Here is a 17,232-nt window from a genome sequence, read left to right as displayed (position 1 = left end):
ATATTGGGAGCATCTCCCTATTATTTATCTATTAAAACAAATCTGCTCTGGGTTTATCGTTCAATTTCCAGCAGGGGAAACTTGCATGAGGTAAAGCATTAGGGTGAAAGAACGCGAAATTATGACGCAAATTGATTTCTTCCATGAATAATGTGAACCCAGACCTAGAGGTTTATCATAACTTTAAAGAATTATGAATTCCTGTGTATGATAAACTTTCCATATGAAGGGCTTACGGTGTCCTCCAATAATATTGGCACCCTTGGTAAACATGAGAATGTGAAAAATAACTCAAAATACTGACAAAAAAAAACTGCTCGCATTGAGAATAAACAATTGCAAACACAGCACAGTTTTATCAAAATAAATATGTTAAATATGTTGCAAAATGAAATAGTAAATACTATAGTGTGCTTGCTGAACGTAGAATTAATATCATATTCATCTGTAAAATTTGTTTATAGTTACTCTTCTATAGTGTACATACAGTTGATGTCAGAATTATCATGTATATTCTTTCCCCCAATTTCTGTTTAACCCTTTCAGGCGTACGATCACACCTGTGTGATAAGCCTTAGCTGGTCCCTGAAGCTTACGATCACACTGGTGTGATTAGTACATTCAAAGCGCCCTTCATCAACTGCTCACAATTTCAACATATATCTGTGCTTTCAAACAAATAACATTTATTTTAGGCTTCAGGCAATTAAATTTGCATAACTACAAGCAAAACATACCTTTGATGTCTATGAAAAAAAAAATAATAATAAATATTTTTCAATATAACTGGCTGATGAGCTTTGTTTATGTAACACACACTGCTTATGATGCTAGTATATTTTCTTTACTCCTTCCCCAGATAAGCAGTTGCTTACCTTCATGTATTTCAGCAGAAAACTATGAATAAACATGACTTAAATCCAGCAGCTAGGATCTCTCCTGAGATTGTACCTAGAAGGGATACAGCTGTGATCGGAAGTTAACCAGAAGTATTTATATTATTTATTAAATTTAGCATTAATTGTATTTTATTAGCATATATCCCTACATTAAACATAAAGCCAACCCTCACGGTAGTTTAAAAATATTCGTTGTTGTACAGTGTCACAAAAATGATGGTATATTGACGTGAGTATCCTCAGCTGTATCCCATCCAGACTTCACAGTGCTGCAGGAGAGGGAGTAGTCTAGATGGGATACAGCTGAGGATACTCATGTCAATATAGCATAATCCAATCAAATACAATTTTATTAGATTGATGTGAGTATCGTCAGCTGTATCCCATCTAGCTAATAAAATACCTTTAATGCGTAACCTAATAAATAAGCAACAACGACGGCAACACATTTCTAAACATAACAGTTTTAAACTCACATTGATGATGACTGAAAACTTTCCCAAACCGCTCAAGATGTTATACCAGATGCCTGTTTGAGAAAAGCAGAGGTTGGATTCTTAGATTCAGGCTTGAAGGTGCAAGAGAAGTGTGGTGTAAATGTTAATATTTTTTTTACCAATGTCTTTGGTCCTCACGGCGTCTGGCCGGCGGAGCTCCGTGACAAACTTCTTGGCGTCGAGGCGAATCTCGATGACATTGTTTAGGAGTGCGAATAGCGGAGCCAGCGGGAATGAGGCCACAAAGAGTGACACGAAACCAAACTGTATGACTGCAGAAAGACAACAAACATGGGGATTACATGCTGAGACTTTTAGATTACAAATTAGAGAGAAATGTAATCAAGACTGATGTTTGCTATCAGGCATTAAGAATCACATATTGATTTTTTTTTAATGATAGTCTAAAAGCTCAAGGTTGGTGTAATTTTGGGGAAAACTGTTATGCACAGTAAGGGTGCATTTCTTTAAGCAACTGTAAAATACAGAAAAAAAGCAGGCAAACTGTAAATTTAATTGCAACTAAAATCTGTTTTTTTATTTTTTTTTATTTTGCAAATGTAATATTTTTTTTGTGAAGCTGAATTTATAGGATCATTACTGCAGTCTTTAGTGTCACATGAGCTTTCACATATATCCATAACTTTCTTTTCTATTTGCTTAATTTGCTGATTATTACTATCGTTATGGTGGGTTTTTTTGTTCAAAAGGTAACATGTTTGACAAAATCACATTTGTAAATAATTTTTTTGATCATGCATGAGTGATATATAATCATGACTGATGTTTGTTATTATCAGACAATAAGGATTAAATATTGATTTTAATATGGTCATCCAAAAGCTTGAGGTTGAAACTGTTTTTGCATTTATTTAAGCTAAAATACAGAAAAACTGACGAATTGTGAAATATTGCTATTTAAATTAGTTGTTTTTTAACACATAAAAAAAATTCTCTGTGATTTAAACCAATGTCATTTGCATGTCATGTCTGTTCTCATTATTATCTTCAATGTTATGGTGTTAAAAAAATATTTTTTTAATCAAAGCTTGACATTTTCATATAATCAAAATATATATAATCATAATGGATGTCTTTTATTAGGATTAAATATTTTTTATGATCATTCAAAAGCTTGAGGTTACACATTAAGGGTGCATTTATTTGAGTTAAAATACAGAAAAAAAATTAATATTATTGTAATTTAAAATAACTGTGTTTTTTTTTTTTTGTTTAATTTGTTCTAAAATGGCGTTTTTCTCGATATGTTAAGCTGAATTTAATGAATCCATACTGCATTCTTTAGTGTCAGCATCAGCGTGATCTTTTAAAAATATCCCTTTATTTTTTTATTCTCCTTATTACTATCCCAATTATTATGGCATTAAAACAGTTGCCAACATGTTTTGTTTAAAAATTTTGTGCAGATCACATTCTTCAATGTCTCTGATGATCATTTTAATGCATACTTGTTACATTAAATAATGAATCAAATACAAGTAAACTGACTCCCACAAACCTCAGTAAGTCATATTGCATATTTAAAAATATTTGCATTTAGCATTTTTTTTATTTATTTAGTGTAACAGCGTAATCAGCACAATATTTCAGCTTAAAAGGTGATACATTTTTTACTGCCAATTATTACACAAAAACAAGAAAACACCATGTAAAAAAATTTAATAAACAATGTAAATAATAACAATAAAATAACAATTTAAACAATACTAATAACAAAATTTACTCAATTCAGGGAAGGTCAAATATGCACCTAACAGTCAAAGTCTATACTAAATAATATTAAGTCTTTGTTCTTAGTCTGAAGAGGAGACTGTGAGAGAAAGCTTACCTTGCAGACTAGAGATGCTTTTTTTTTTTTTGCTAATATTTCTAACTTTTGCTAACCTTTCATTACTAATATTTCACTGTCCCAACAACAATTTTCTGTATCACCAAATAAGAGCTTGGATTGGTGCAGTTGGTTTATCTGACCTGAAAAATATTATTCCTGCCATGCCAGCAGCTGCCAATCCAACTTTATAAAGAAAGCCAATGTTGTTGGCACACAAATGTTCTGGTAGTTCATCATTATTATTTTAAATGGCCAGTACTAGCTCATCATTATAGACTTATGTAACATAATAATCACAATCACATGCATCAAATAATGTCCCAAGAAAGCTACACAAATCATCATGACAATAGAAAAATCACTGCTAATTTGATCCAGTGTCTCCAAGAAGCCGAGTACTAGCTCATCACTATAAACTTACAGTTGAAGTCAGATTTATTAGCCCCCCTGTTTATTTATTTTTTTCACAATTTCTGTTTAAGACAGAGAATATTTTTTCAACACACTTCTAAACATAATAGTTTTAATAACTCATTTCTAATAACTAATTTATTTTATCTTTGCCATGATGACAGTACATAATATTTTACTAGATATATTTTAAGACACTTCTACACAGCTTAAAGTGACATTTAAAGGCTTAACTAAGTTAATTAGGTTACCTAGGCAGGTTAGGGTCTTTAGGCAAGTTATTGTATAACAATGGTTTGTTCTGTAGACTATTGAAAAAAATATCTTAAAGGGGCTAATAATATTGTCCTTAAAATAGTGTTTAAAAAATTAAAAACTGCTTTTATTCAAGCCAAAATAAAACAAATAAGACTTTCTCCAGAAGAAAAAATATTATCAGACATACTGTGAAAATTTACTTACTCTGTTAAACATTATTTGGGAAATATTTAAAAAAGAAAAAAAATCTAATATATATATATATATGCATTCATTGGATCAAACACCTCAATTGTTTCTAAAAATGCCATTGACTGAACTTATCTTAAACTATAAATCTTAAAAAACTAAAATAAATGTTAAGATTTTATTTTACTCAATTTAAAGCTTCCTGCCCGAAAAAAACTATTAATTTATTTTAAAAAATAATAATTTGTTTACATTTTAGGTAGCTGTGATCACTGTGAAATGTCACTTTTTGAGTCTGGAACGCCACCGAGGGTAAACAACATTTAGTTTTGAGGCAAGCTATTCCTTTAACTGTTTGGTTTACGGTATTATTCTAGCCAAAATAAAACAACAACAAAAAAAACTTTCTCCAGAAGAAAAAATATCATGAGACATACTGTGAAACTTCCTTGCTCCGTTAAACATCATTCGGGAAATATTTAAAAAAGAAAAAAAAAATTCAAAGGGGGCTAATAATTCTGACTTCAACTGTATATAGTAAATAATAATCATGTGCACGACATCACTTTTTTCATAAAATCACATTTTGTAGTTTGCATAGAGACAAAAATGATGCTGTTCAGTGCTTTAAAAGGCTGAAAGAATAATCAAAATGCATTTACAAAAAAAAGTTATCTACCATAGATCAAATACCATCCCAAGAAAGCTACACCAATCATCACGACAATTGAAAAACCGCCGCTAATTTGGCGACTCTCTCTTTCTGATTTGACACAAAGCTTTATAATTTGTCAATCAACAACAGCACATGAAACAACAGCCTTGTGGGAAACAGCATTTCCTTGATTGACACATGACTTTTTTAGGGTTTTTTTTGTGTCCAACCAGCAAACAATGGCTTGGAGAGCGATCAGGCTGCAGGCGATCCTACATAAACATCCACACAGGACGGATCTCTTTCTCCGTCAGAGTTGTTTTCACAGTATGTAGGTGTTGATCTCCCACCAGGGTCTGAAGATCATCTATGCTTTCTCCCCGGTTGTTTCTTTGATTCATAAAGTGTCTTAAGCACTTCCTTGTATGACTCTTGGGGAAAAAAATAGACACTCTGTTTTACTTGGCACTAGATTAAAGCATCCATACATTTTTTTTTTGAGATTCCGAGAAGCAGGTTTTCTCACGCACAAGATGTTGTGCAACTGGTTGACACTCCAGGGACTAAACCGTCTCACATCATGTTACTCCAAGCAACAATCATGACAGACAACCGCAATAAACTTGATGGATCACAGACGATTTTGGAGCTGAATTAGATTCTACTAAAACAAACAACAGTGATGTAACGATAGACTCATGTCAGGATTCGGGACAGGATTCTATACACAATTCTCACGTCACAATGATACTCTTAGAACTCATTCACACAGAACACGTCTTTGTTTCTATAAATGAAGTTTCACGAACTAATTTCGAGAGCAGCACGTGATATGATTGACTGCAGCTGGCCACTCATCTACACTCATTAGCTAGCCAATCAGATCGATCCAAACCCTCTATAAGTAACCTAGCTAAGAACTACTCCCTTATCTTCGTTTACCTGAAGAAACCCCCCATCCACCCCTTCTCCTCCTTTCCTCTTTTGCCGAGGGGAGCTCTCGAGAACACTTGATCTCATACTCCCCTTACATGCTCTATGGACCTGGCGGGAACCCTGGGCTCCACTATCTCCGAGCTCAGGGTTCTCTCCCGGGACAGCATGCCAAACCTGCTAACAAGTTGTCAAACAGTATCTAAGTGTGAACTCTTGAAACGCGAGATGTGGTGCTCAGGAATGGGTTTTAAAAAGCAGAGCGTAGCACAAAGTCCACGTGACGTAATATTATGGAATAACAGTCACGGAGACTACCACCAAACTAAAAGCAAAGCAAATCAAAACACTAGTGTCCAGGCCTGGCTCTCTCATCTTCCACTGCTGTTTCTCCTCCTTTTAAGATCATTCAAAGCTCCTCCATGAGACTCGAGAGAAGAGACAGGTGAAGCACACAGGTGACGGTCGTTAGCACTCATGTTATTAGCCTCACGCCCCATTTTCTTGGGGCGTCAGCGTCAACGCTTCCCATTCACTTTGAATGGGTAACGTCAGGCGTTGCCGAACTGCATTATGGATCCGTCGGCTTCACTTCAGAGGCGTTGCTCGCTGCAGAAGTAGGGACTAGCTCAGCTTTTCAAGAGCCGACGGAAGCGTCAGCTTCATTGGCTGATGCTGCTATGACAATCGCGTTAGCCCCAACTTCAGACACGCCTTCAGTCAAGCGTTGACGCTGAAGCCCTATGTGAATTGGGCGTCACATGCCTTCAAGGCTCTCTACGCCCACCCACCCCCACCACCCCCCACGCTACACTCACATATCTATAACTAGATATATTATTTATTAATAATAACAAATATAAACGGCGGCGCAGTGGGTAGCACGTTTGCCTCACAGCAAGAAGGTCGCTGGTTCGATCCTCGGCTCAGTTGGCGTTTCTGTGTGGAGTTTGCATGTTCTCCGTGCGTTCGCATGGGTTTCCTCCGGGTACTCCGGTTTCCCCTACAGTCCAAAGACATGCGGTACAGGTGAATTGGGTAGGCTAAATTGTCCGTAGTGTATGAGTGTGTGTGTGGATGTTTCCCAGAGATGGGTTGCGGCTGGAAGGGCATCCGCTGCGTAAAAAACGTGCTGGATAAATTGGCGGTTCATTCCGCTGTGGCGACCCCAGATTAATAAAGGGACTAAGCCGACAAGAAAATGAATGACCAAATACAAACGTAGCTATAATCAATTATTCATACCCAATTCCCAAAAATCCTTCACTTCTGCTGAACAATTCACCATATATTTTGGCATAGTCCATAATAAATATTATAGCATTTGTGTACTGCATCATATTGTGGAACGAGTATACACCTCTAATGGACAAAGCTAAAATATTGACTGCTTGGAGACAGGCTTGTGTAAATGCAGGATGAATAATAGTAATTGAAGTTTGCATTGGTGTTTAGCTTTTTGCTATTTGCCTCGGCTTTCAGATCTTTTGTACGACGCCTTCATGTCAACTTACATAAACACTCAGTCACTTGTGTATCCCTGCACGCCACATCCCGTGTATCCCTGCTAGCGAAAAAAATAGAGCTGCTTTTTCCTGACTGTAAACACAGCTGTAAAACAAATGCACAAGCCGCTGGCCTAATTCTCAAGCTCATTCATTATTTCTACCTAAATGTTTGTGATATTTTGTGAAATCCGAAGCATTCCTCCAACAATAAATCCTGCCGGAGGGGATGAGCTTGCTTTAACCACAGGTTTTCTCTAATCGTTTGACCTTAAAGACACGTTTGCTGTTTTCTTACTCATCTCCATGTATTCAGGTGTGAGTCCGTCAAACGGCTCCAGGTCGTAGTCCATGTGCCACTGTTGGCGGCGGCCCGGCTGCTCCACAATCTCCTTGGGCTCCCGATCTTTGTCTTTTAGCGTGCGGCACAACTTCTTCAGCTTTCTAAATGAGAGAGAGGCAGAATGTAAACACACAAACCGTTGCTATAAACTCGACCTTACAGCCAAATTGACCTACATTTGATAGCAGGTGTCGGTTTGACTTCTAAAGAAAGGCATATGGATTTTTAGCAAACACATGATTTTTTGATAAGATGTATGTGATTTGTTTATGTAAAGGTCGTTTATAATTATTACTATTGCAAAATACGAGGCTGGATGTTTGTCAGAATGCAAATTGATACCACACTTGAGCAAACTGAGACCATTTTATTTAATAAAATGTAATATAAAATATGATAAAATGTAATCATTCGTGTTTATTTTGATAAACTACTAACAAAGTCTCTTTAAACGTTTAAATATGATTATTGTTTACATTTTAGTTAATTTTTTTTTGAAAGACGACCATAGATCTGTTTAAAATATGTAATGCTTCATACCTTTAATATTGGGGGAAATAAATAAATAAATAAATAAATAAATAAATAAATAAATGCATATAAATAAATATTATTAATTAAAATAAATCAATATATAGTGTAAATTAGAAGTTATATATATATATATATATATATATATATATATATATATATATATATATATATATATATATATATATATATATATATATACTTTTAATTTCTTTTAATTTATTTATTTACATTTTACATTAATATTTTATTAAATAAAACACAAAATGAACATTTTTACTTGAGCCAAGACACACACACATTAATTGCCAATCCAGATGAATGATAATAAGTTTGAGTTAGGCTCTTATTTATTTCCATTGCTGTGTATCTTGATATTAAAATTTATAAAACTAATTAAAAACTAATACTATTATTTAAAAAACACTTTAGTGTATAATTTGGATTTTTGAATAAGAAATCAATATTAGATGCGTTTTACTTTTTATTATGAGAGTTCTTTACATGAAGATGATCATATTTGTGAATCTGTGGTATCTATAAGGCTGAAACCCCCCTGCTTTAACATCACGATATCGAATATTGCCAGGAAAACATCACTCATTTTTCTAATATTAAAATTGCTTGTGGCATCTGAGCTTTAACTTAATTTAAATTCCTCAGTGTGTGATTCAGTTCAGTGATCTGGCATGAGAATGAACTTGAAATGGCATGAATCTTGGCCAGACGTCTCGAAGATTTACTGGTTAAAAACACACGCAAGACTATATAGCAGTACAGAGGCAGATTGGTACTTTTGATACACAGAGGAACTCTCTGGAAACATAATTATTATACAGAAATGCTCCCTTGTTTCATATTTTCTTTCAAACCACACTGATATAAGCCTGTCTGCTCCAGCCTGATTCCACGAAATAGAGACAAACTAAGGAATTCAAAGATTCAAGCTGTACAGATCATTTTTCATCCACACTGTTAAAAATAAAAGTGTTTTAAAAGGGATTTTTCCACACACTGTAAAATATATATATATATATATATATATATATATATATATATATATATATATATATATATATATATATATATATATATATATACAGTAAATTAGCAGGTTTTTGTATTTTGTGATTCATTTGTTTTATTTCTCCCCATTTATTTATGCTTTTGAATTGCATTAAGTGACCTTGATCTTTCTTGCAATGCCTTTTAACCTTAAAAAGTAAAAAAAGTGACTTTTGTTGACATTTTAAAAGGTTTAAAGTGATATATTGTCTGGCTTTGTGTTGTATAATACAAATACAAAACCTTGTAATAAACTGACAATGCATTTTCTATTATTTTTAGACCTATTTCAATATATATATTATTTCTTATACATTATATTATTTCAAACTACTTCATGGAATCCTCAATTGCAATGAAAATTGCAGTCTATTACGGTAATGAATACAGTTACAGGACAATCATGGCTGCACCAATATGGGAAATTTGGCTGATTCCGATATACCAATATTGGAAGTTGATAACCTAAATATGGCTGTAAAAACCCATAAAGAACTGATTTTGTTTCATTTTTAAAATCATAACTGCAGAAAACATGGAAACTGCATGGAAAATCTATTATTGTTTTCACAAAACCATTTTTAATTAGTCATATTTTTGTCGTCTATTCTTCATGGTGAAAAACGTGAAGTGGATCAACTAGTCAAAATAATGAATTTCTTATTAACCTAGGTCTTTCTAATTCTTTCTAGGTATGTCTTTTTTAAGTGAAGTTTATTTATAAAGTAATTTCGAGAGGATCACACGCTTATGATTGACCACAGCCGGTCCTGCATTAGCTAACACATCATTAACCAATCAGATGATTCTTAAGTCACCATAAATAACCAGAGTTTCTTACTTCAGTTTTCTTTGTCTTGCATGTTCTCCCCAGGTTCCCCGGTCTCCTCCCACCGTCCAAAGACATGTGAGATAAGTGAATTAACCAAATTGTCACCCTAGATGAGCTCTAAGTCAGCAGTATATCTCTCCATAGCAATCCCTAATTGGTCAATAGCCATAAATGAGTAGGGGAGTTCTCGATCTACCTGAGCTCTAACTCCCCTCTCTCGCCCTGCTAATGGGGAAGGGGGGGGGGAGCCCCGAACTCAGGGCTCTCTCCTGGAACAGCATGCCAAACACACTTTACAATCAATCATCGGCTAAGTGTGAACTCTTGAAAACAAAATAGCATTTATCTGCCATAATCCTAACCCTAAACCTAACTTTAATTCTGGTATGTGCACTAATATATATTATGCATAACCTATGACAAAGATGTCAAAAACTTGGAGGAAAACAAACCCCATTCACACGGATCCAGGAAAACGGCTTAAAACGCTGCTTTGTGCATCAGTAAGTGCTGATGTGACTTTGTAAAAGACTGAGTATACATGCACACAACTTTATTTTTTTGTAATTTGCACCAAGATGTAATTTACATGGGGAAAGTTTGTTTTTAGGCCACCAAAATGTCAAAACACCTACCAAGTTTTCCACTTTCAGCTGAATGCAGTGTAAATTGCCCCCAAATCTCTCAATTCAACCCAACATTGCACCAAGCATTACTAGCAGTGTCTAATATTGCTGTTATAACTCAAAAACACCTGACAATACCTAAAAGAGCAGGTGGAGACCACAGGACCTTTGTCGGTTAGTGGAGACCATAAATAACTAACAAAAGTTGGTGTTTACAGACCACCAAATTGTCAAAAGGCATGGCAATTTTCCCACTTTCACCTGAAAACAGTGTTCAAATTGCACCTAAATCTTTCAAATCAATGCTAAAACCCAACAATGCACCTAGCTTTACTAGCAATCCCTAATATTGCTGTTATAACTCAAAAACTCCTGACAATACCTAAAAGAGCCGGTGGAGATCACAGGACCTTCACCAGTTAGTGGAGACCATAAATAACTCCCAAAAGTTTGTGTTTTCAGGCCACCGTAATGTCAAAACACATTTCAAGTTTTCCACTTTCATCTGAAAGCAGTGTATAAATTGCCCCTAAATCTCTCAGTTCAATGCTAAAACCCAACAATGCACCTAGCATTACTAGCAGTGCCTAATATTGCTGTTATAACTCAAACACACCTGACAATAACCAAAAGAGCAGATGGAGATCACAAGACCTTCATCAGTTGGTGGAGACTATAAATATACCCCAAAAGTGTGTGTTTTAGGACCACCAAAATGTCAAAATGCATGACAAGTTTTCCACTTTCTATTAAAAACAGTTCAATGCTATTATAGCATTACTACTGTAGCAGTGTCTAATTTTGCTGGTATAACTCAAAAACACCTGACAGTAAATAAAAGAGCAGGTGGAGATCACAAGACCTTCATCAGTTGGTGGAGACCATAAATAAACCCCAAAAGTGTGTGTTTTAAGACCACCAAAATGTCAAAATGCAAAACAAGTTTTCCACTTTCTATTAAAAACAGTTCAATGCTATTAAAGCATTACTAGCAGTGTCTAATATTGCTGCTATAACTCAAAAACACCTGACAGTAAATAAAAGAGCAGGTGGAGATCACAAGACCTTTTTCGGTTAGTGGAGACCATCAATAATTCCCAAAAGTTTGTGTTTTCAGGCCACCGAAATGTCAAAACGCATAACATTTTTTCCACCTTTACCTAAAAACTGTTCAAATTGCCCCCAAATCTCTCAATTCAATGCTAAAACCCACCAAAACACCGAACATTACTAGCAGTCCCCAATATATTTCTGTAATAACTCAAATACACTTGACACAGATCACAAGACCTTCATCAGTCGGTGGAGACCAATAATAATTCCTAAACGTTTGTGTTTTAAGGCCAACAAAATGTCAAAATGCATAGCAAGTTTTCCACTTTCAATTGAAAACGGTTCAATGCTAAAATCCAACAATGCACCCAGCGCTATTAGCACTCCCCAATATTGCTGTTATAACTCAAAAACACCTGACAATACCTAAAAGAGCCGGTGGAGATCACAGGACCTTCGTCAGTTAGTGGAGACCATAAATAACTCCCAAAAGTGTTTAGAGCTATAAGACAAACCTCTCTTAAACCCCTTATTAAACTGTCTGGGATTTCAAAGCCATGAAGAAAAGGTTGCTTGTTTAAGTGGGCTCTGAAAAGGAGAAAACTTGAAATAATGGCCCAAGTTATAAAATTCAAGAGCTCAACAGGATAGCTTTCACTATAAAAGCATTTTAATTGCTGCCATGCGATCGCAGCCACAAGGTATGTTTTGACCCAATTTAACCTGAGGATTTTTTTCTAAGTTGTTCCACGTGCATCACTTGTGTTTAGAGAGTCCTCATCAGGAGAGCAAGCACGAGAGCATGACAGCTCACATTGAAAGCAGCCAAATACAGTGGACGAAATGCTCCATGTGGTCCATCCATCTATAGCCTATTAACGCTCCCGATAAAACCCCTTCAAATGCATCTGCTGCATTATTTAGTCTCCAAAACTACAGCCTTTTCCAGCACATTACTTTTTAATGCATGCTTTTGTATCATAAGTGCTTTCCTCCATCCGTGATAAAGCTCTCGTTTACCAGATGTTGCCATGCATTTGCATTTGGGAATGCGCATCGAGTCACACGCGAACCTCTACTTGTGGTCAATGACAATTAAAACAGATTTGAAAAAAAAGAAGCAGCCTTTTGCATGTTATCATTGGTCTGCGGGGAGATTAGATGGGTTAAGTAGGTCAGGGGGGATATCGAGTCGTCCTCAATCATGGTACAGTTGCTATAAACCCCACTTCTGCGTGTCCCCCTACCCACAAAATAAAAAACAGAAGCTCAAGATGAGTATTCATAGAACTGTAAGGGAGAAAGTGTTGGACTGCAGTTTTGCATCTTAAAGTGGCCCAATTATGGTTTGTGCTTCTCATAAAAAAAGGAGTCATTGGTAACTCCAGTCTTACTTCCTGTGCACACAGGACTGTAACAACAACAACATAATAATGGAATAAAGCCACTGTTACTGCTTGTCTGAGCTGAAATGAATATATGGTTATGGGTTTTTGGTTTCTAACTCATGCTATAAATAGAAAACTAGTTGCAACTGGGCCATCTGACCAATCAGCTTGGTATAGTTATTTGACCAATCACAACAGACAGGGCTATCTGACGAATTGTAATAATTGCAGTCATCTGAAAAAATCATAACAGACTTTTCAATCTGACCAGTTAAGAGTAGACATTGGCCATCTGACCAATTGCAACAGACTGGCCCATTTGACAATCACAAAGGACTATTTGATCTGACCAATCAGAGCTGACATTGGCCATCTAACTAATCACAACATTTTAGCAATCAGCTATATCTGCAATACCCACTCCCATCGCATTCCTCCTCAGGCTCTTCTGCGCTTTTATCCACGAACCCTCTTTACTTTTGTCAGTGACTCAAACCCCCACCCCCCAACCCCTTCACTTTCATCCGAAACCCTCTCGAAATGTTGTCATAGGGCCAGTACCGGCCAGCGACGCCCCTGAGAGCAGGCTTTGACAATTTGACCAACCACAATAGATTGGCCCATCTGACAATCACAACAGACTGACCGGTCTGACCAATCATAATTAATTACAACAGGCAGAGTCATCTGATCAATCACAACAGACAAGTCAGTCTGACCAACAACAAAAGACCAGTCAATCTGACCAATCACAACAGACCAGTCAGTCTGACCAATAACAAAAGACCAGTCAATCTGACCAATCACAACAGACCTCTCAGTCTGGCCAATAACAAAGGACCAGGCAATCGGATCAATCACAACAGACCAGTTAATCTGACCAACAACAAAGTACCAGTCAATCGAACCAATCACAACAGACCACACAATCTGACCAATAACAGAGGACCAGTCAATCTGACCAATCACAACAGACCAGTAGATCTGACCAACAACAAAGTACCAGTCAATCTAACCAATCACAACAGACCAGGCAATCTGACCAATAACAAAGGACCAGTCAATCTAACCAATCACAACAGACCAGCCAATCTGACCAATAACAAAGGACCAGTCAATCTGACCAATCACAACAGACCAGTAAATCTGACCAACAACAAAGTACCAGTCAATCTAACCAATCACAACAGACCAGGCAATCTGACCAATAACAAAGGACCAGTCAATCTGACCAATCACAACAGACCAGTAAATCTGACCAACAACAAAGGACCAGTCAGTTTGACCAATCAGAGCTGCAATTAACCATCTGACAAATCAAAACACACAGAGTAATCTGACCAATCACAACAGAGCAGGGTCATCTGACCTATCAAAACAGTTTGGCCATTTATTTAGGGAGGTTTAGAGAGACCGGAAACCTCAACCAACCATCTCTACTAGTGTTGGGAAAAAGGTGATGTTGTAGTGTATCTAAAAAGAAAATGTACATGCTTCTAAATAATAAACACAACGTAGGGGATTTCTAAAACTAAATTAGAAACCTTTGAAATAAGGGCACTTTACTGTAAGTACACTAGAGAAGCTGTGCGATAGAAAGGTCAACTGCAATGACGAGTTTCTGGCGCATGCCATAGACTTGTTGGCGCACTACACAGGCTTTATACAAGCTCACACATGGTTTACAACTAGAGTACGGCCAAACAAGACAAGAGAGGAAAAGAGGAACATTAGAATAGCTGTCAATCATCTGACTGGAGATGCTGCTGTAGCTCTTAAAAGGACATTTTTTGGGTTGTGTACAAATGAGAGATATAAGTTGAGCCGCAGGCAGCAAGTGCTTTGAGTGCCACCTTGGCTTGGAAAGTGTGTTTTGTGAGTCACTTTTAAATTGACCGAAATCTATGACTCTGAGTCACGCTATGAATCATAAATAATTGTGTTCCTGCTCATCAGATAGCTCACGTTCAACAGGATGTGTCATTCTGTAGTGCACACATTAAAGAGATTTACACCGATATGGATGCAAAAAATCACATTGAGAAAAGGTTGTTCTTGCAAAGAGAAATAGGTTAAAAAGGGATTCTGAATGGCCATGAGTTACATGTCCATTGAGCTACCCATGGGAAGTCATGTGCCAGATTCCTGCAATCTTTGGTATGCATGAGAAATAATGCATGCATGCCAATTGCATTAGAAACCATGCAGCACACATGACACCTCAGATGATTTGTCTGTGTTTACAAGTACAAACGTTACTCCATTCAATTCCACAACCATAAGTCACAACGATTTGCATATTATCTTGTTTATTAGTGACGTGATGCATGGCTTGTGCAAACATGTGTACCAAGACTGGAATCTGGCCTATTTGAAAACAAAGAAGAAAGTTTTGTCTGCGTGCAAAGAGAGAGTAAAAGGAATCGACGAAAGGAAAAACCAGGCATTGGAGCAGACAGTGGGAGCGAAGCCACATCACCCTCTCAGGATTTCCTGTTGTTATAAACCAACTTCGGGCAGCAGCGTTTATTGTTTATCTGACGCAATGATCTTCCTAAGGTTTCTAGATAAAAAAGCTATTGTGTTCAGAGGTAGAGCTTGTTTTATGAGATCCACGGAGACAAGCGGGAACTTACGGAATGCCGATCTCGAAGACGTTATTCTGAATAAGCTGCTTCCCCAACATGATGATGCTGAGCTGGATGCAGAGCTCAATTAGACAGCCACCAGGAGCACACTGGGAAAAAGAGTTACATGTTTTTGGGATATTGAAAATGGTTGCAAAATGTGCAAACAACTGTGATTTTTTTCGAATGTAAACATTTGGTGATTTGTGATCCTCAACTATTTTTTGAAATTGAATCAGAGACGTATACGTCATCTGAAAAGTGCATAAAGAAGCTTGCATTAATGTATGATTTGTTAGGATGGGACAATATTTGGCAGAGATAGAATTATTTGAAAATCTGTAATCTGAGGGTTCAAAACTAATCTAACAACCCAGGCTCATTATGGATACGTACCCATGTATAAATTTCTGGAGAGCACAAAATATATCCCAGGAAGTACTTTTTTTTGCAGTTTTTTTTTCCGCGAATCAACCAGAGCCCACTCTACACTTTTTCAGATCTCAAATTGCTCTCACGATTGCCATCTGTGCCTGCTCTTCTCATGTAAATCAACCAGAGGGTGCTGTCAGCTGACTGACTGACCGACCGATTGATCCTCCCACCCATCGCCTTCCCTAAACCCAACCAACATTGTTTTAAATAGCACAGGATGACCCACCCACCCTTTCCCTAAACCCAACCAAAAGTGTTTTCAAAAGCCCCGATTGACCCGCCCACCTCCTTCCCAAAACCCAACCGATAGTGTTTTTAAAAGCACCGATTGGCCCACCCATCACCTTTTCTAAACCCAACCAATAGTGTTTTTAAAAGCACAGATTGACCAGCCGACCTACTTCCCTAAACCCAACTAATAGTGTTTTCAAAAGCACTGATTGACCCACCCACCTCCTTCCCTAAACCCAACCGATAGTGTTTTCAAAAGCAGATTGACCCACCCATTGCCTTCCCTAAACCCAACTGATAGTGTATTCAATAGCACAGATTGACCCGCCCATCTGCTTCCTTAAACCCAACCAATAGTGTTTTCGAAAGCATCAATTGACCCGCCAACCTCCTTCCCTAAACCCAACCGATAGTGTTTTCAAAAGCAAAAAAAAAAAAGAAGTAAAGTCCTTGTGGCTGTCTGATTTTTACCACGTTTTCAGATCTTACCATGTTCTCACCCTGCTATAAGTCCGCGGCGAGTCAGCTGGTAGACTGAAAATAAACAAAAGCCGTCGGCGTCATCATACCACCCCGTAGCATTCATTTTAAAGACGAAATATACCTCTGGCTGCACAATTCGCACTGTCCAGAAATGTGTACAGGGGTACGTATTCACATTGAGCCTGGTTTGTAATGTAAATACTGAGAAAATCATCTTTAAAGTTGTCCACGTGCTCTGTAATGCTTAGTTTCTATATATTTACAGTAAAACATATGCAAAACAATCATTTTGACTGTTATTTTGGCTTTGGCTAAGAATATACATGTGCACCATACAGTAAGACTGGTTTTGTGCTCCAGGGTCTCATTTGGTGAACTCTTTTGTCGACTACTGTTAGTTTATAAGAGTTTTTAGTTAC

The 17,232-nt window shown here is 36.8% G+C and overlaps 2 protein-coding genes across 21 annotated transcripts in view; one reads left to right on the top strand and one right to left on the bottom strand.

The window, feature by feature from the left end:
• Positions 1–17,232, top strand: part of cd9b (CD9 molecule b) — a 142,369-nt gene that overhangs the window by 27,678 nt on the left and 97,459 nt on the right. The gene's annotated exons all lie outside the window — the stretch shown is intronic.
• ano2b (anoctamin 2b) overlaps positions 1–17,232 on the bottom strand; it is a 94,563-nt gene that overhangs the window by 12,855 nt on the left and 64,476 nt on the right. For all 4 annotated transcript variants that reach the window (XR_015942096.1, XR_015942097.1, XM_087247243.2 and 1 more), the window contains 4 exon segments: positions 15,674–15,774; positions 7,498–7,643; positions 1,516–1,668; positions 1,376–1,428 (listed from right to left, as the gene is read on the bottom strand). Coding sequence is in view for 2 of the 4 variants with exons in the window: in XM_087247243.2 (XP_087103369.1) it covers positions 1,376–1,428; positions 1,516–1,668; positions 7,498–7,643; positions 15,674–15,774 (453 nt within the window). In the remaining 2 variants the exon portion in view is untranslated.

The sequence above is a fragment of the Danio rerio genome, chromosome 4 (assembly GCF_052040795.2).
Source record: "Danio rerio strain M-AB ecotype USA chromosome 4, GRCz13ab, whole genome shotgun sequence".
NCBI classification, from domain to species: Eukaryota; Metazoa; Chordata; class Actinopteri; order Cypriniformes; family Danionidae; genus Danio; species Danio rerio.
This window is presented reverse-complemented; position numbering and strand designations above follow the sequence as displayed.